Source organism: Gossypium hirsutum, chromosome A05, assembly GCF_007990345.1.
Source record: "Gossypium hirsutum isolate 1008001.06 chromosome A05, Gossypium_hirsutum_v2.1, whole genome shotgun sequence".
NCBI lineage: Eukaryota > Viridiplantae > Streptophyta > Magnoliopsida > Malvales > Malvaceae > Gossypium > Gossypium hirsutum.
This window is the reverse complement of record NC_053428.1, coordinates 72,372,445-72,393,345: the sequence shown is the minus strand read 5'-3', so window position 1 is coordinate 72,393,345 and position 20,901 is coordinate 72,372,445. Positions and strand designations below refer to the sequence as shown.

The 20,901-nt window shown below is 33.2% G+C and overlaps 1 protein-coding gene across 2 annotated transcripts; it reads left to right on the top strand.

Annotated features, from left to right (window-relative positions):
• The first annotated feature begins 482 nt into the window (after positions 1–482).
• Positions 483–7,744, top strand: LOC107887336 (outer envelope pore protein 24A, chloroplastic). 2 transcript variants are annotated; one of them, XM_041112467.1, is made up of 4 exons: positions 504–846; positions 929–1,294; positions 2,213–2,316; positions 7,471–7,744. In XM_041112467.1, the coding sequence occupies exons 1-3, from the start codon at positions 634–636 to the stop codon at positions 2,291–2,293; spliced, it is 660 nt and encodes a 219-aa protein (XP_040968401.1). In that variant the 5' UTR covers positions 504–633; the 3' UTR covers positions 2,294–2,316; positions 7,471–7,744. The 2 variants fall into 2 exon arrangements, with proteins under 2 accessions (XP_040968400.1, XP_040968401.1); XM_041112466.1 differs by lacking the exon at positions 7,471–7,744 and having other exon boundaries at positions 483–846; positions 2,213–2,680.
• The last annotated feature ends 13,157 nt before the right edge of the window (positions 7,745–20,901 follow it).

The following is a 20,901-nucleotide window of genomic DNA, read 5'->3' as shown; positions in this document are numbered from 1 at the left end:
TTAAATATTATTTGAATTAGAAATTTACAATCCTTAAGTTAGAAAAAAATGTGGTTTAAATTTGAAAAACTTTGGGTAAATATTAGGCCTAAAAAATAGATTTTGATAAAAAATAATATAGGTTGAGTTTGGGCTTGAGCATTTAAGTTCTGAATCTTCCTCGGCCTAACTCGTTTTTAAATTTTTAATATTTTATATTATATTATTTTTTATATATTATATAATTTATAACATACAAAAATTAAATCTATAATAATATATAATAGCAATATAATAAACATTAAAAAATGTTAATAAGATAATTAAATATAAAATTTTAATAAAATAAAAATTATAAAACATAAAATTAAAAATAATATAAATATATATTTTTAAATTATTTTAAAAATAATATGTGACAAATTCAAACAAAATAACTTTATATTTCAATTTAAGTTCTAACTGAAACAAAATATAAATTATATTAATATCATAGTTAAACTGACCCAAAACCGACCCGGCCCACCTCTACTTCCATTTCATTACTGGCGCCTGGGGAGCAAATAACAACGGAAGACTTCATCAACCCCCTCGCACCCCTCACAGCTTTATAATTTGCAGAAAAGAATATTACAGAAAAAAAAATTGGTAAAGATGATGAATGCTGCAGTGTCTTTTATAGGAGGAACCAACGGCAACAAGAAAGGCTTGTCGGCAACTCTAGCAGCTAATCCAGGAGACCTTAAGCTCCGAGCATCGCTTTCAGACACAAATTTTTCCGATGGCTCCACATTGAACTTTGATGACTTGTTGCTGTCAGTTGAGAAGCCTGGTTCTTTCATCATCGACTTTGACATCACCAAAAAGGTGATAATTTCGTTTATGCATTGCAAGTGTTTGTCAAAATGACTTTTACTTAATTTGCCTTGGCTTTTCTTTTTCTACTCAGGATGTTCAGTTTCAGTTCATGAACACTTTTAAGGTGGAAGGAAAACAGATAAATTGGAGTTACAGTCACATGAGGAACGACCATCGGACAGTATTGGATGGGACCTTTGTGTTTGATACAGCCAACAAATTATCTGCAAGGCATGAGCTCGGGTCTTTTAATTGCAAATTGAAGTACAGTTATGTGCACAGAGGGTTGACAACGTTTGAGCCTTGCTATGATTTGGAAAAGAAATCTTGGGACTTAGCAGTGTCAAGGAGAATTCTCGGTGGTGATTTAATTAAAGCTAACTATGAGACATTGAGTCAAGTTTTGGGTGTGGAGTGGTCGTGTAGCTCATTAGTCAATGAAGATGGAAGAGTTAAGGTAATGTCATTTGGTTTGAACTTTTAATTTATGGGTTTGAGTTGAGTTATGTTGATCCTGGTATTTTGAATTGCTGTGCGGATATATATATATATATAACTGAGATTCGAATCCAGGCTATTTCTGGGAAAGGTGAACATTAGGCCGGTTCATTGTGGATATCTTTGTAGTCCCATTGTTTTTATGCATTACAAACATGAAAAATGATACAAATGCGGTAACAGTAAGGAGACTCAAAATTACATTGCAGCCGCTATTTAAATGGTGGATATGTTGTTCAACCTACATAGGGCAACATATGTGCATACCTTAGTGGTATATTTATCGGGTTGCATCTCTAATGCGTAATCCACTATAATCTACTTTGTTTATAGGCTACATTTACATCCATCTGTTGGGATATGTTATTCCAGGCTTTTGTTTTTCTCAAAGTACTCATGTTGGAAACTTATTCGGAAATGGATATGAGGGTATGAGCTTCCAAATATATGAAAACACACTGAAAAAATTGAGCAGACTGTCATACCCGTGTTAAACACTTCTCATTTACTAAGAGTCCAGATGACATAGCTGATGCGCCTTTTCTTAATTGGTTCATGTGTCAGAACACACCCATCTATATCCACACTTAACCCTGAATCCAAGTAACATAGATTAAGGTTCTGCGGTTGATTTCGATATCTGTAAATGTTGAAGCAAAACCAAATATATTGGAATTTCCACTATGTTGTATCATTTACAGCCATTTTGATTCTACTGTAGGTAACTTTTCAAAAATTGACAACATTGTTAATTTCACTCCTGTCAAGAGAAAAATGGTTTCTTTTCCTTCATTAAATTGTATATGAAATATGCAAAGTTCTTTAGTTTGATTTGATTGTTTCCTTCTGCAACTGATTCCAAATTTTGGATTTCTAGGTTTTAGCATCTTTCAATCTGGCTGAGGGCTTCCACACGCCAAAACTAAGTGTTCAGAGTATGTGGAACTTTCAGGCATAGCCTTTCTATAATCGATAAATCAGGTTAGTTTATATGCAGTATGCTTTAAGCTAAAACTGGGCAGCCCTAGAAGTGTTGTCTGCTGGTCTCCAGCTTCTCATATTTGAACTATGGTGTGAATATCGAATATGGATTTGCGCCCAACATGGATATATTCAGTCTTCTAAAGTTTTTTTTCCTTTTCTTTTTTCTACTAATGTATTTAGTGGGTTCTTGGAGGATCTTATTGTTACATCCATGTTTAGAGAAGAGTTGGATAGTGGAAAGAGGTGTTGGTAGTAGAATTTATAGAAAAATGAAGAGTCAGAGCAATATACCTAACCAAGGTGGTTTTTCATCCCATATGTAACATGTTCTCAATCTAATGCAATCCTAAAATTGATGGAACACCCTGTTTGTTTTTAGATGAAATATTGAAGTACAGAAAATTCATGCCTATTAAAAAATGCCTAAAGAAAAAGAATGGAGGAAGCAAAAGAAAAGAAGAGATAGTAACAAAGCCAAAGCAAATTCGCGCACTTGAATGGGGTGATAGCCTTTGCAAGTTAAAATGCATGGGTGGGCAGTCTTAGATTGGGGAAAGATTTTGCCAATCGGTATGCCTATGGTGAATCTGGATTTTCAATTTTCTGTTTAACCTTTCATTGCTGCTAGGGGCAGAGTTTTTAATCTGCAACAAATCTAATGTTTCAATAAATTTTTGTCTTATGCTATTTCGGGTATGGGTTATTTGCTGGCCGTGAGTATTTTTGCTTGAAGTTTAAATTTTTGAAAATTTGGTTGGGGTTCTCTGGCATGGAGAATTCATATTGCTCTTTTGATCTTGTCTTTGGCTGGTTTCAATGTTTTTTCCTATAATTTTTTAATTAATAAGCTGCTGGTGAGTTGGATTCATCTATGACCGCCTCCTGATTTACCAACACTGGAAATGAGAATACTGCAATTAAATATAAGAATTAAGGCGATGTCTGCAAGTATATGAGTGAGGTTATAGTATAGATTTGTACAATGAAACATTGGAAGTACATCAAGTATCGTACTCAAGCGAAGCTAGATTAAATTAATATTGACTTCTACGCTAATAGGTTTAGTTAGTACTTTAATTAAATTATATTACAATTATTTCTAAGGTGGTGATAAAAGATATTTTATAAAAGTAATAAAAGTAAATGCAAAAACAAATTGTAGACTTTATGAGATTAAACGATAGAAGGCTAACTTGTTTCGGTGTTGAAAATTAAGTCTAACTTTGGGTTCTATTCAATTTGCTAGTCATTAACCTAGTAGGGCTTCTCGACCTTCAAGTAACCTAATGAGTCGGCAAAAACTATTTATCTCTCGATGTTACAAGTTTGATTGAGTTAGGGTAAGGTTTTCACGACAGGTAATATCGATTTCAGGTTCATTGATACCTACATGACTTCTTAGGGTTGTTAAGTCTAGGGCTTTAAGTTCTTCCTTTTCCAACCAACTGATCCGTTAAGAAACTCTACATAAGTGTTAATTAATCCCACATTCACTCATTAATTTCCTTTACCAGATTAGTTCCCCATGGATCTAACATATACAATGTAATTGATTTGAAAGATAAAAATAGATCAAGAATAAAGATGAGAAAAATCCTGATATAAATAAATAGTGCACCACGAACAATGTAACAGCCCTATTCTGACCCTAGTCGGGAAGTGGTTTCGGGACCGCTAAATCGAGTCGCAGAAATAATTGAATATAATATTTTATGTCTAAAATATGTGATCATGCATGTGTGAAATTTGAATGCTTTGATTTTTGTCAAATTGAATGTGTTTCTAAATAAAAAGGACTTATGTGAGAAGCTTTGAATATATGTGTGGCTTATTTTAAGTGATTAATTATTGAATGATGCAAATAAGTAGGTTTGCATGCTAATTTGCCACTTTTAATGCTAGTGGCCGGCCAAGCTCATAAGTATGGACATTATATGCATGATTTAATATTATTATATTTATTAGTGGTGAGAAATATGTAATAAAAAAATGTATTAAATGAATTAAAGATGAATAAAAGAGTATGGGTAATAAAAATAATGTGTTAGTGGGAGGAGAAACCAAAGTTGGTTTATTCCTCCATTGCCGTAGCTAGGAAAGGGGGGAGAAGAAATTTCCTTGGGTTGTTAAAATTTTCGGCTAAGGAGATTGCTAGATGAAGGGGCTGTTCGAATAGAGAGGGAAGAAGAGGGCTGCTGCATGTTTAATTTTTGAGCTCACTTAGGAGCTGGTTCCTTAAGAAACTCGCTAAAGGTGGCAGCAAGAAGGGGAAAGAAACTGCTCAAGAGTAGGTTCAGCTGCTGTTCAGTAAGTCCTTGCAATGAAACTTTGAAAAATTTCCATGTTTATACTGTGTTTAATACATGTTAGTTGTTACCAAAATACTGGTGTTAGAAGTGAAGAAGAGTTGATAAATAAATGTATAAGTTGGTGTTGAAACCTGCTGTTGAAGGCTGATAGTTTCAGCATGTAATTGCTGTAGTTTATCGTGCAATAAATCCTGGTGTAATTGATCTGCTGCTGCTCTAATTAAGGTAAAATGTTGGTTAATCAATGTCCTGTTTTGTGGTAATAAGCAAAATATAAAGATGGTTGAAATTAACATGCATTACTGTTCAATTTATGTTTGAAGAGTTATTAACTTTTGGAGGTTAAAACAGTTTAATTTGGAATTTACATTTTCAAATTTCAGTTTTAGTAATGTCCCATTATTATTGGTTGAAGCTAAGGAAATAAGCATTTGTTGAAAGGATGTAGGGAATTGAATTGTCTGAAAATTATTTGCTGTCAGCTAGTGAAATTTTAATGTTCGAATGTATGTTGAATTTTTAAGTGTCCGAATGCATGCCAGAATTTAACATGTTCAAATGCACGCTGGAGTGTTTTGTTTAGGTAGGTTAAATGTGTCTGATATTCAAACCATCTATACACTAGAGTCGTTGTACCGTTTCAAACAGGACAAGAACTCATGTACTTAAAATTGAGCTATCATGTTGCATGATCTTGTATGGTAAATTAAATGAAAATCGGCGACATTGATATCAAATTTTAATACAAAATATAGGTGAGTACTGGATATATGAAATTATGTAAATATTTAAATTATGATGCATGATTTATGTGTATAGAAATGAAATGTCTTTAGTGAGAACTCGATGATGTGTATTTGTGAGCATGCATGTGCATTAGATGTTAAGTGGGAAAATCGGTTAACATGTTGTGTGTATTATGGCCGAATGTGAATCTGGATAATATTGAGTAATGTTTGTGTTTAAAAATGATGAAACGAAGTTTATGCTTAAGTGAAATTATAGGTATGTGATGATTGATTTGTGATATGCATGTTTAAATAACATGCATGCAAGGTATGTGTGAAAGAGTGAATTGGTAATAAATCTGCTTGGGACAGCGGCAGTAACGTGATTTTGGAAAATCACCATAAATTTTGGGAGATGAGTTAGAAGTTGAATAAATTATGCAATTAAAGCTTAATGAGTCTAGTTTCTTATAAAAGAAACCGTGTAAGCAAAAGAATTGCCTATAATAAGATATTTGAAGTGATGTGGGACAGGGTCAAAATGACTTCTAGATCCCCTGTTCTGTTTTTAGAAAATCATTATAAATTGTACAAAAATGGTTATAAGATGAATTTTTATATGCTTAGACTCCTTAATGAGTCTAGTTTCAAATGAAATAAACAAGAATATATTTTGAATTCTGTACAATGAGAATTTTGATTCGTAGTGAAGAATGGTCAGACTAGTCAAACAGTGAAACAAGGGAAAACTTTAAGAAAAATCTGGTATTGATTTGCCAAACCAAAAATTCTGAAAATTTTATGGATAAAAGATATATGAGTCTATTTTCAGGAAAAATTAACGGCACTTGATTTGGAGTTTCGTAGCTCCAGTTATAAATGATTTAGTGACTGTTGCTCGGGAAAAATAGCTTGTAGTGAATTTGTGATTAAGTAGTAAACATTGATAAAACTGTTTGAGTTGCTTATAAACTATCAATTAAAATTTTAATCAAAGTACCGGATCCGTATTAAAGTGAGGCTATAAGCCGTAAATGACTAGTATACCTAGTCAATTTTGTTATGATGAAATTGATGTACAAGATATATATATGTGGTAAAGCCGAATGACTAATGTAAAATATGTATGAGATATATATATGTGGTAAAGTCGAAAGGCTAATGTGAAATATGTATGAGCCATGCATATGTGGTAAAGCCAAATGGCTAATGTGAAATATGTATGAGATGTGTATATATATTGTGGCCGAATAACAAATTGTGAAAGGTGTGTATTAGTAGATATTTGATGAGGCAAATGAATTACAAATATGATAGTCGATGTGAATGTTGTAACATGGGATTAAATGTACATGAAACTTGGAAATATATTTCTGGTACGACCCGATGACTACGTTTGGGGATTATCCGAGCTAAAGGTCTCGTTGATGATTCGAGTAAAGCGTAAGATTATATGACTTCACAGTAACAATTGTTAATAAATACGTTCAATGCGTTAAGTTGGACAGGTATGTATTCTGAGCTTATATTTAAGCTTGATTTGAATTAAATCACAAGGTTGTTATGTGATGCATATGTGAGTAAAACAATAAGACTGTTTCTATGATTATTGCGCATTTGGTCAATGTGAAAAGTTAGGTGAAAATATGTAATGTACCTATGTTTATAAGAGATCACTATCAAGTGAGAATTTATCTGCTTATTGTGTATTACGTAATTGTGTATATTCGGCCAAAAAAAGGGTAGTATACCTAGAAAGAGGTTATATGAGAATTCGGTAAGATCGACTTTAATTTGGTTGGTCAGGTATGTGATAAATACTTGTACGTGTTAGACCCATCAGAATTAAATCATGATTGTAAAGTGGAAAGCAAATATGAAAATGCCATATGAATATGTGGGTATACAGTTATGGAGAAATATTATAGGATATTGGGAGATATACATTTTGACTTGACCGATGAGGGTAACTATAGATATGAAATGAAATGATATATATATGAATCAAATAAACAAATTGGTTATATTTGAGTTCAAGAGTTTTTTTTTAATTTGCTTAAGACTTACTAAGCTTATAAAAGCTTACTCTGTTGTTATGTTTCTCTGTTTTATAGATTGTTGAATTTGGTCTTTTGCTCGGGGATCGTCAGCAACTTGTCACACTATCACTATCCACTGCTTGGTACTGCTATGTTTTGGATTATCTTATGGCGTGTATAGAATAGACTAGTGGCGGAAGAATATTTTGGTTAATGTATATAAGCCATGCGAAAATGGCATCTTTTGAATGTTTACTTAGAGAAGTTTAAATTTTATCCCTGACTGTGCTTAGTACTTATTTAAATGAATGATCTTTATTTCAAGAAAAAGTTCAAAATTTTACTGTTCTGACATGAGTTACAAGTCCGGTAATGCCCCTTACCTATTCCGGCGACGGTTACGGGATAGGGGTGTTACAAACAATAATCCGTGATGAGTTTGACAAATCTACAATCTAGTTCCTGCGAAGAACGAAACAAAACTGAAATAAAAGTTACATCTGAAAGAACTCTAAGTTACAATTGAAAGTAAAGTTAAAACTAAGTAGAAAGATGTCTTTTAAATTGTTCACAGCAATTCTATTTATAGGCTTAGGTTTAGTAGTTGGTTGGCCGTCTATAAACGTGTTATCGTTTATAGTAAAAATATCACATAAAAATATATTAAATTAAATCGGCGGTGTCCGCAAGTGTACGAGTCATATTGTAATATAGTAAAGTTTACAACAAAACACTGTTAAGTATTTTGAGGATCGTACCTAAGGGATTGTAGATTGGAGAAACTATTATTAAATCAATTACAGAAAATAATTACTAATGTAATCGAGTCACAAATTAGTAGTGTTAATCCATATTAATATGCTGATTAAACTAATTAAATAAACTAACTTAAACTAATCTAATGAACTTTCCTATTTCTAGTGTCAACAAGGCGAGCCTCTAGCCTACGATCGATTAAATCCCTAATTATCTAATTAAATAATTAATTATCCTAGATTAAGTTATTTATCACCTTTAGTTAAGAATACTCATCTGGTCTCATCTTCACTAAGGACTACCACTTAAATTACCCTTTCGGTCTCTTCCTAGGCATATAGATTCCCTCTCGATCTCACTACTTGGCACAAGATAGACACGACAGGATACCCTTCTGGTCCCACTTGTCTTGATATTCTATTAAGGGCGTCACTCCCTAATATACTGAGCACTCTTGAATAAATACCCAATTTTAGATAAATAATTACTTAATAAATAAATTAGTTTATTAATCGAATCATACAATATATGAAATAAGCACAATAATCAATTCAATTATTCATATAAATGATAATTGATCAGGTCAACGAAAATATAAATAAAAGAATAAGAGATAGGAGAAAGATTATGAATATATATTGAAGAGCGATGTCGGAGCAATTTTCGCTCGCAATTGTCTTAGTATTGAAATAGAAAATGTAACATCCCTCGCCCGTATCCCTCGTCGGAACAGGGTTCGAGGTGTTACCCGACTTAAACTCAGTCAATCACACAAAAATCGTGTCAAAAAATTTCAATCAATTTAAAATTTTTCTTTTCACATGCAATCTGTCCCATATATGGGCTTACGAGGTCCAAAACATTAAAACCCTATACATGCCATAGACTCAAAATACTAGGATTTACTTTATTAGCGTGAGCTCGATAGTGTGATAATATCTCCGGCGAACTCCAACCCGAGCAAGTAACTGGAGCCAACAATCTATAAAACAGAGGAATGTAACAACGGAGTAAGCTTTCATAAGCTTAGTAAGTTTTAGGCAATGCAAACAAAAAAATGCAATTATACTTCGATTATTCAATTTCTCAAAAGGCCATTTTCTAGATATATTACCATTTGGCCGAATATACACAAGCACATGCTGCACATTCAGCATTCTTATAATATTTAATCTGAATTCATATAACATAAATAAATCAAATGCTCTCACTTACTTTCACACCTTGACTGAATGTATCATGGTCATAGATATAATTATAACATTTATTCACATATGTATCACATTATACACTTGTGATTCCATTCAAATTGAACTCACATACGAGTACATAGTGCGTACCTGGCTCACTTAATGTATTGAATGTATTCATTTTTCAGTCTAATACGAGGTGCCTTAACCTTAGACTTTTATTCATTCACTGTTATTTTGCCTGTTAGGCTCGAGGCTCGATTTCGAAAGCCCGAATAGTATCTCACCGGCATTATAGCATGCTAGGCTCAAAGGCCCGAATAGTATTCCACCAGCATCATAGCCTGCTAGGCATGAAGGCCTGAATACACATCACCGACACGAAGCCTGCTAGGTGCGAAGGCCCGAATACACATCACCGGCACAAAGCCTGCTAGGCACGAAGGCCCGAATACACATCACCGGCACAAAGCCTATTAGGCACGAAGGCCCAAATATAATACCAGCACTAGGCCTGCGGGATTTACCCTGGATATAATTCCAGCATATAGCCTGCGGGTCTTTAAGCCCGGATACACATCAAATATCATGCATATTAAATCATATATTAACACATCTCATTCAATATATCACATTACTAGTCATTTGCTACATTTGGATATAAGCTCCATATGAACACCATCATTTACATTTCGGTTCAAAAGTCATACATAAATATCACACATCCATTTCACCATTCAAACTTAACCTATAGTGACCATTCGACTATAAGTCATATACATAAATTATTTATCGCACAACTTAATTCCAGTAGAACCAAAAGGTCACAATTCATCTAATATGTTCATATTGCTCACTGATTCGTACACAACCTTTCAAATTAGCAATTATAAGATGGTTCCGCACATAGTCCGTCCTTATCGATAATTTACGATGGTTTTACCCTTACTCACATATAGGCATTTTTACCTATGCTTCTCAATTCACATTCGTAATTCAATTCTAATCGATTTAACATGCATAAGTACATATTGCATACTTGACCAACTTAATGTATTTGAACGAATTTGATTGTCGATTTAACACAAGGTCTCATAGTTGAACTTATACGTTTGATTCACATCAATCATCAAATTCATTTAATTCACATGTACTTAATTAGGTTGTTCGTACCTGAATAATTTACTATACAGAACGAATCCACATACCATATTAGCCCATAGTCTTATAGCACCACACTTTTAATAGTTTACCTCATTGAAGTTCACATTTAATCACTTTAGTACCAAGCCACCTTCGGCTACCACAACGGACTAAATATAATAATTTTATACACATCATGGTTTCCTTTAGATATTCAATAATCAAAAATCGTGATATCTCCACCAGCACATATACGGCATATTTTATTCGTTGTAACACTCATTTAGTGCATCAAATTTCCAAATCAAATTCAACTTAGGCATAATAGCCATAATCGGCTTATAGCCTTAAATCATTACATATTCGGCACATTAACTAAATAAAATTTACATTCCCTTTACCATATTAATTTAACTCTTAGGCATATAAAAAAGAATCAAGCTTAAACACTTAAGAACTTACCTTGAATGTTGCCGAACGATTACAACGCCTATTCGATTACTTTCTCTTTTCTCTTATCCGAATTTTGCCCCTCTATGCTCTTGAGCTTCAATTCAAAGATTTTAAACTAGTCATTATTCGACTATTCGAGCATCACTTTCAAAACATAATATATATAATATATTCGACTTTCACACCTACTAATCATAGTAAGCTTATAAGAAATCAATAAGCAACTCATTAACAAATTTTTGTCAATGTTTACCACATAATCAAAATTTCACTGCAAGCTGTCTTCCTGAGCAACAGTCACTAAATCATTTATAACTGGAGCTACGAAACTCCAAATCAAGTTATGTTAATTTTCCCTGAAAATAGACTCATATATATTCCATCCATAAAATTTTAAGAATTTTTGGTTTGGCCAATCAATACCATATTTTTCTTAAAGTTTCCCCTGTTTCATTGTTTGACTAATCTGACCACTCCTCACTACGAATCAAATTTCTCATTGTAAAGAATTAAAAATATGTTCTCGTTTATTTCATTTGAAACTAGACTCATTAAGGAGTCTAAGAATATAAATTTCATCTTATGACCATTTTTTTACAATTTATAATGATTTTATAAATACAGAACAGAGGATCTAGAAGTCATTCTGACCCTGTCCCACATCACTTCAAATATCTCATTATCGGAAATTATTTTGCTTACACGGTTTCTTTTATAAGAAACTAGACTCATTAAGATTTAATTACATAATTTATTATGCTTCTAAATAATCTCCCACAATTTATGGTGATTTTCCAAAATCACATTACTGCTGCTGTCCCAAGCAGATTTATTTCCAAATCACTCTTTCACACATACCTTGCATGCATGTTATTTAAACATGCATATCACAAATCAATCATCACATACCTATAACTTCACCTATCTTCCATTTTCATCAAAAGAACATGAAACAACAACCATTTCCTTCATGCAAAAATTTATCATGTTTGCTAGTAAATTTAAAGATAAAACCGAAAGTGTAAAGGTTTAAGTACCTTACGGCAACAGCATGGAAATAATCAATTTAGGTCATAAAACAACAATAGAAATTCATATTTGAACAGCATAATTCTTGTTTGAACAATATAAAAACCCAAAATTTTGGTCATTAAGGCAGCAACAAAAATTCATATTTGCTCACCACAAAACACATGGTTTTGGTCATCAACAACCCAACTATTCATCTCATAAACTCAAGCCGAAAACCGAGAATCATGCATGGGGTTTGCATGCTATAACAACTTACTCAATAATTCAAAATCATCAAATTTTATTTCATTTCACTTACCAGCCAAAAGAATAGCAACGTACCAGTCGAATCCCATTCCGAGCCTAGCCTTGTGCAAGCTCCTTCCTTTTCTTCCTACTACATTCTCCCTTTCCCTTAGCAAGTTTCTTGAGGAAATCAGCCCCTAAAGCAAACATGCAATAAGCTATCCCCTCACCTCACCCTTCCAATGAACAAAGAAATTCCAGCTGAAAAATTCTCTCCTCCCCCTTTTTTTTTCTCTAACTTTCGGCTATTAAGAACAAGGATGGACAACCTTGTTCTTTTCACCCTTTTCTTCTTCTTTTTTTTAAAATACTTATTTCCTATTATAAAACCATGTAGTCATTATAATATTAATACAAAATACATATATTTTGTATCCCATACCATCATGGCTGGCCACTTCCTCTAAAGTGGGGAATTTGACATGCAAGTCCACATTTTTTTCCACCATGCATTATTTGCCCACTACAATTTAGCCTATCACATTTCCAAAGTTTCACACATAAGTCCTTTCTAATAACTTTCACATACAATTGACAAAATCAAAGCATGAAATTTTTACGCATGCACTTTCACATATATTAAACACAAAATATGACATCTAATTATTTCTGTGACTCGGTTTTGTGATCCCGAAACCACTTTTCGACTAGGGCCAAATTAGGGCTATCACAGAAAAGTTCTGACTATACGAACATAAAAAGAAAATACAAAGAAAATTGAATAGGAAAAATCGTCTGTCTATATTTACAAACAATTCCGGTGACTTTAAGGTTGCTTATATAGGCAACGAGCTATTTGGTGATCACTTAACCCTAGATACATTTAGATACCAATCAATATTATATCTTGATAAGTGCTAGGATCCAAACATGGAAATATCCCCAAAAGTGTCGTCCAAAGAATCAACAATATCTTAGCTTGCCATCGTCGCGTTGTCGTGATGTGGGAAGTCTCCTCATCACGACATCACGACATCACCATCATGAATGCTCTCCCATATTTATCATGTTGTCGTGACGAAAGGAAGCTCCTTGTATTCTTGGATCTAAATTGGCATCCTACACACTTAATTAGCCCATTACTCACTCACGAGACTTGAGTCGGTCTTATGGGTCATCGAAATAGCAAAAAATGCGTAAAAATATTAATTTCCATTCTTAACCTATTAATATCGAAAATGCAATAATTAAGTATAGAATGCCTAGAAAATAAGTTCGTAATTGTAGAAATGACCTAAAATAACTACTACATTTGATGTCAAGTCACTAGTCCTTGACCTAAAATGATTGACTATTTCTTGCTAAAGTTCATTGTGTGAACGGAAACACCTTTTGTCCATTAAGAGACCTCGTCATGTCCGTGTCGCAACAACCTGTGGCCTATTTCATGACACTAATGGCAGTTTACTCCTTAGGGTGTATCATCAGGGTTGTGTCTCGACACTCTATGGTTGTGTTGCGACACTGATGGCAGATTGCTTCTTTGGTGCTTTATTTGCTGTGTTGCGACATTCAAGCTCCGTATTGCAACATCGTAGTCAGAATAATATCTTTCACACTCACCAAACATATTAGTCTACCTTTAGACTTTCCTTGGCCCACAATGTCATATAAATTGCTGAATTTACTCATTTTATTACCTGAAAACTGAAAGTAAAAACTAAATGAAAATATAACAAAATTGTTTTCCTACGAGATCATTAAGTACAACAAGTAGTTTAATCAACTACAACGAATTGCGGTAGATCAAACTCCCCCACACTTAAGTAATTACTTATCCTTAAGTAAGAAAAACATAAAGTAAATGACGACCCTTGAGCAAATATGATACAAAGATTAGTTTAGGAGTGAAGCAAATAGGGGTAATCGTAACTACATATAATTCTAGAATGATATGTAAATGGCTTACCACTATCAACCTCAAACATTTAAGTTCATTATATTAAAAAGCATATAAGTAAAAGGATTATCAAATATATTAATCCATCAAGAAAATTACATAGGGATTTCAAGTATACTAGCAGGATATCAATAACTATTGTTACATTCACTTAACACAATTTCCATCCACAAATAGATTTATTTAAGTCACATAAGACTTTTCGACTTGTAACGTTTTGAGGCTTAAGTTGTGTGAAATTCAAGAATAGGATGCATCAAAATTGTTTTCTAAGCATAAAATAAGTTTGGCACATCGTGTTGTTCCCTATTCACTCCCTTTAGTGACCATTTCCCTCTCATCGCCTTATCTCTCATTCTCTCACATTTCTTATTTATCCATGTAGGAAGTCATAGTATAATAATAACAACTACAGTTAGCTTAATGAGTTTTGGTGCACCAATGACTGAGTTTTTTTCTATTTTTGTGACTTAGTTTTTTTTATCACATTGACTTTTAACTATTTTCTCATTCATAATGCTTTTTGATTGAATAAGTACTTTTTCATCTCATTTGACTTTTTTTTGTTTTCACACTTTTTCTTGACCTATAATTACTATATCATACTGTTTTTTTATATTTCACTCTATTTTTCAGAACCACCATTATGTCTCTACCTATCCTTCAATACGTATGGCCTGACGTCTAAGTTCATGCAGTTCAGAACCAAGGAAAAAAGATAAGTGCAATTCATGTTTTGGCTTTGGGTTTTGTATTAAGGTTCCTCAATAAGTGATTTTTGACTCAAATATAGGTACTAAAGGTCAATAAGCAAGGTTGGCTTTTTGGCTCTATGTTATATAGGTACTAAAGGTCAATAAGTAAGGTTGGCTTTTTGGCTCTATGTTTATACCAGATCACTAAGTGAGGGAAGAAAACCCCGACTTTCTGGCCACTTATGCACGGTATCATGTAATGGTATATCCATGTCCCAATACATACTTGCTTTTTCTGCAAAATAACATACAACAATATAGCTCGAAAAGTATTTACGTTCGACACGTTTAAAGCAGGAGCAATTTGGGTGCATAAAAATTACATTCACATCTTTGCGAGGAGAAACATAATTACTTGATTAAAAGAAGTGGGTACATCAGTGTTGGGGTGGTGTTTCCATTCATCCCTACCTTCGGTTAAGTAGTTTACTATATTGTCCATATATATATTATTAAAATATGTTAAATTAGTGTTTTCAATAAAATCAAAAGCATATTATGGAGCATTATAGTGTTCACAAATTGTTCTAGAGATGACATGCACTTCTATTCCCCGAACTTTAATATAATAATCGCCTAGTCTTTTGATCTCTAAATGATGCATAGAATTCTTGCACAACATGGGTTCTATTGAGGCTATACAAAATTATTCCCACCTATGATATTGGACTAATGCCTAAATTTCTTTGCACAAGTGCATCGATGGTTTGAAACCTCTTTATTATATGAATGTCTTGGTTTATTTGATGCCCTAAGTGTAGTAAATTCGTTTGTAAATTTTTAATTTTTCAAACAAATTTGTTAATAATTGATTAAATTAATATACTTTATATAATTTTCATCATATGGTTTTTGCACGTAAAAATAAAATGGAAGCAAATGTTGCTCATTGGTTGTCTAAATGTTGAACTAGTACTAAGCGGCATTATGTGGTCAGGTCGTAGTACGGAAAGACAACTTGTATTAGTAGACGAACTTAAACATGTCCATAGTGTAATCAGAAATGAGCAAACTAATTAAAACACTAGTATGTCATCTATCAAGTGCAATTGGGGAGATGTTTTGCCTTGGGCATCGGAACGGATGACTCTAGAAGATAGAGACATAGTGTGACCGACCAGACTAATAATACATTGGATAGGACCCAAGCAGAATAGATCTTAAATTTGTTTATGGATTTATTCACTTGTGACGTTCATAATGCATCATACTTAAATCCTGAGTGGATAGCGGACTATTTATGCATGACTCATACGCTTTAATGTAATTAAAAACCTGAGTTCAAATAGATAAGGAACTGAAAGTTGGTGCATTGGGTGTACGACTTCTTTAGTGTGTAATGTTATTCATAACAGTGGAATTTATAGCCCAAAACATGGAAAAATGATATCCTTTCATTAACATTACATGGTTGATGAAAAGTAAACATGGCTATGGGTCGTCCGTCTTTGTGGTGGATGACTTAATCATTATTTGATAGTGGTTTACTTTTCATGAAGAAAGATGTAATTGTTACTATAAGATAAAATAGAATCATATTGAAAGAATAAATACTATCCCAAAGAAATCAAAGATATCCTTTGAGGGAAACACAATTATGACAAGGTAATTGGAGAAACACTAATAGTTGTTTTCGTAATGTTATATCATTAGGGAGAGCTCAGTCACGATACTATAGTGGAATGGTTTTGTGACTAAATGAGTTTATAATTAGTAGGCGAAAATTCAGAACTTAATTATAAATCATTTGAGTTTCAATTACATATGTTCAATAGGTCCCTCCGCTAGCTCGCTGAAACCAGAAATGATTGCGTGTTTGAATCGAAATGAATTGAATGAATATGAAAAGAGAAATGGGAAACATTCAGGAATAGTTATGGTTTTCTCCAAAATGATGAAATGGAATCATTTGGAAATTAATGTAGGTTTCCAAATATGAAAATGGAAATGAAATTGGAAATAGAAATGATTCATTTGCAATTATTTTGGAAAGTAGAAAAATTGATTCATGTTGGATCAAAGTAAAAGTATTTGGTCAAAAGGCATACATAATTGGATTCGATTTGAGAGATGTCCAAAAACTCTTCATGGACATGAAGGGGGTCGCAACCCTATCAGGAATATTAGGATGTGTCATCCACCCTAGTCCTATTCTAAGTAGGATATTGTTTTTCTATTTGAAATAAACCATTACAACTCACAAGGGTTCTACCTTCTCTTCTTATATATAGATAGTACTGGTAGAGCTATTAACACAATTTTGATAAATTGTTATTCTGCCAAAAAATAGAGAGAATTTATTCTCAACTATTATATATACTTTTCTGATATAACAATTCTACTGGTTTCTATTAAGAAGAGAGAATTTTCGTTTTCACCCCAAAAGAAGATAAAATTCTTTCTAGTTTTGTGATTCAATTCAATTAGTTCGAGTCCGCACTCGAAATAGTTCGTGGTACGAGAAAAACGGAGAAGATCGTTTGGTTGAAAGCCGAGAACAATGAACATCCGTCAAGCCAAAAACACATATACAAATTCAATTAAGATTTATTGCTATAAATGTCGCAAATTAGGTCAATTTTCAAAATTTTAGTTTTTCACTGTACAAGAAAATCGTTTTCAAATCAGATTTTTTCCAAAAATTGGTATTAGAGTGCCGGGTTGTGTTATGTTTTTGGTGTAAACTGAGATCGAATCTCTCTATTTATATTATTTGATTAATATTTGAGAAGATGTGACATTCTTGTAATTATTTGCAAATTTGGGGGAATGTATGCGAATTAATGCAATATTCTCTATAATTTTTATATAATTATTATTTTTACCAAGGTTGTGGTTCTTAAGAAATAGGCCGCGGACTATCATCTCCACGTAAGATTATTTTTTATTTATAAAATTCTTGTGAGGTGAAAATGGACATAGGACATAAATGTAATTTTTTTAAAAAGGAGTACATGGCAAGGAGAAGATGGAGCGATGGCGGTTGGTGACAAAAGGAATGCCTTGTGGCAAAAAACTATGTATTTTTTTTTGTTTTTCATTTGTTTTTTAGAAATAGAACAATTGAAACATTGGCTGACAATTTTATTTTATTACTCATTTTTTTATATATCTGTTTAATAAATTTTTTATGATATATATGTATGAGATGATCCACAATTGATCTATTAAAGATAAGAAGTTTGGTAATGACAAAATACATGTGTTATATTGTTCTATTCACTCTTTTAGGTTATTCAATTACTATAAGAAGTGTGGTAATGAGAAGGGGCATGTTTAGGATTGGATCTGGCAAGGAAAGGCTTGGTTTTTAAGTGGACTCACCTCTCTTTCCTGGAAACCTACCTGGTACATGGTTTTCATTCGCTTCTTTGGTTTTTTCCTTAAAAGAAAAACTATGGAGAATAAAAATTGTTTGGTTGACTCTTTTGAATAATTGAATGTGAATATTATAAAATTGCCATAACATGTTATACATATATGAGATAAACATGCCGGAGGTAATGGGAGGAGGATTCGGGAAATGAAACCATGGAAATACATTTACCGCAACAGCGATATTGACTGGTCTTTTAGGGCAACACTATGATGACGGTATATGGCGTAAGACCATATATGAAAGAAGCTAAGGAAGTCTCGTATGAGTTATATAGTATAAGACCATGGATGAAAGACACCATGATAGCGTGGTACAATGTATAAGGTATAAGGTGTAAGACCATAGATGAAAGTTGCTATGACGACCATATATAATGAGTAAGACCATGGATGAAAGCCTCCATGGCATTATATGATAGTATGCTAGGATGGCAGATTGGTGTAAGACCATGGATGAAAGACTCCATAACATCCACAGAGAAAGTCCACAGGGACAGTAGACTCAAAATAGAAAAAAGTTCACTAGGATAGTAAACACAAAATAGAGAAAACCCATTGGGACAATAAACATAAAACAAAGATAGTCCATTAGGACAAGAAATACAGAGATAGTCTATCGAGACAAAAACACGGGGTAAGTCTGATAGAACAAGGGAAACGGGGTAAGAAGGGTGTAAGACCATAACTCGGCTATGGCAACCCATAGAGTCCACCTAGACCACAAGCGCGGGGCATACTGCCAGTGTGCCAAGCATGAAAAACCACACATGTGGAAGAAGAGTTAAGAAAAAGTGTAAGTGTGGCAAGTGGGTCATGAGGAATCCGTAAAAAATGATGAAAGCGGTAAGGATAGAGGTAAAAGTCGACCAGGCATGGGCGATGACCCAATAAGAATTAGAGGAATATAGGTTGTGGGAGAGTTGGCCTACTTAGAAAGATGTAAGAAGGAAAATTATCCGAGGATCACAAGCAAGGATCCATCATGAAGAGCCACCAAAGGTTGCTCAATGACGTTGCACACGATAAGTAAATCTTGTGAGAGGGATAGGAATTTCCACTCTTAGGATAAGGATTATGTAACATCTCGAATTAGGGCCTAGTCAGAACAGTGGTTTTGAGACCACAAATTCAAGATAGAAATAACTATTTTATGATTACTATGAGGTTTATGTTATGAATGCATGCTTGTGTGAAAGTTTCATGAAGAAATTCTATGCATAAAGTTTCTAATTGCATTTTATGGACCAAATTGAATAATTGCAAAACTTATATTCTAGAAGCTTTAAGCATGGAATTGCATTAGATTATGAATTAGAAGGTCCTAATTAGCAATTTGACCGATTTTTAAAATTTTAGACAAAAATGGACATGCATAGAAAAAAATTGGAAAGAAAAACTCTAATGACATTTTGGTCATTAGGTAATTAAAAGAATAAAAAGGGAAAATCAAATAAAAAATGTGTCCATCTTCCTCATTGGCTGCCGAAAATCATAAAACACCATAGCTAGGGTTTTGTTCAACATTTCCAAGCTCAATAGTAAGTGTTCCTTAGCCCCGTTTTTAATGTTCTTTGTATTTTTTAAGTCCCAGTAACATGATCTACCCATTTCTAGCTATATTTTGAGCTAAGGTTCATGTATGAAAATTGACCCATGCATGACACACTTGTTTTTTTTAATGATTAATAGAGAAATATGAATGTTTGATGTTTGATGAACATCTTTTATTAGGTGAGTTTTAGTGAAAACACCTAAATGAAGGACTTGTTTGTGAAAGTGAAAAAATGAGTAATAATAATGTGAAATAAAAGGTTTGGCCAAGCTTGGGTAATCAAGAAAATGCATGCATTTCATTTTACGAGCCTAGGGTTAAATCGTAAATATGTAAAAGTTTAGGGGTCAAAATATAAATTTGTAAAAGTACGATTTATGGACCCATTTGAATAATATGAATAATAAATAAGGTAAATTTGACATTATAGATCAAGAAAAATGTGAATTGGGACTTGATCGAGGAAAGAATAAAATATACGACGACTAGGCTCGATTACCACCGTTTTTCACCGAGGTAAGTACATATGCAAATAATGTGGTATGGTAGTATGTTTTAAATGCTTTAATATAATTTGATAAATGCTTTATTATAATTATGAATATATGCTTATTGATTGTTATGAAAGCATGAATGTTATTATGGTCGTGATTTACAACATTACGAGCAAGTACGATAGAGATACTAAATGCTAGTGAGAAAAAAATCCCGTTTGAGCCTTAGGAATATTTTAGGATACAAGTGACATGTCACTAGGAACTAAGGAGTCCGAACTCGTTGAGTGGTCTGAGTTCATGAGATATGTGGCATCCGAGCTCGTTGAGAGGTCTGAGTTCATTATGGATGCAAGCATACGAGCTCGTTGAGAGTCTGGGTTCATGGTGGATGTGATTCATGTAACATCCGAGCTCGTTGAGATGTCCGAGTTCATTAGGGATGTGTTACATGTTACGTGGTAGCTTCGGATACGTTTGTATATGAGGCACTTATGTGCTAGGTTTCTGTGTATCTAATAGTATTCCGAATGTTCAACGGGTATTGTAAAGAATGTAATGAGAGTCC

What these genes read in the sequence shown, in the direction of transcription:
- LOC107887336 (XM_041112467.1), top strand. Translation starts at nt 634, where the DNA reads ATGATGAATGCTGCAGTGTCTTTTATAGGAGGAACCAACGGCAACAAG. An exon ending in ACTTTGACATCACCAAAAAG is followed by an intron (nt 847 to 928) that starts GTGATAATTTCG and finishes TTTTCTACTCAG; the next exon opens with GATGTTCAGTTTCAGTTCAT. An exon ending in ATGAAGATGGAAGAGTTAAG is followed by an intron (nt 1,295 to 2,212) that starts GTAATGTCATTT and finishes TTGGATTTCTAG; the next exon opens with GTTTTAGCATCTTTCAATCT.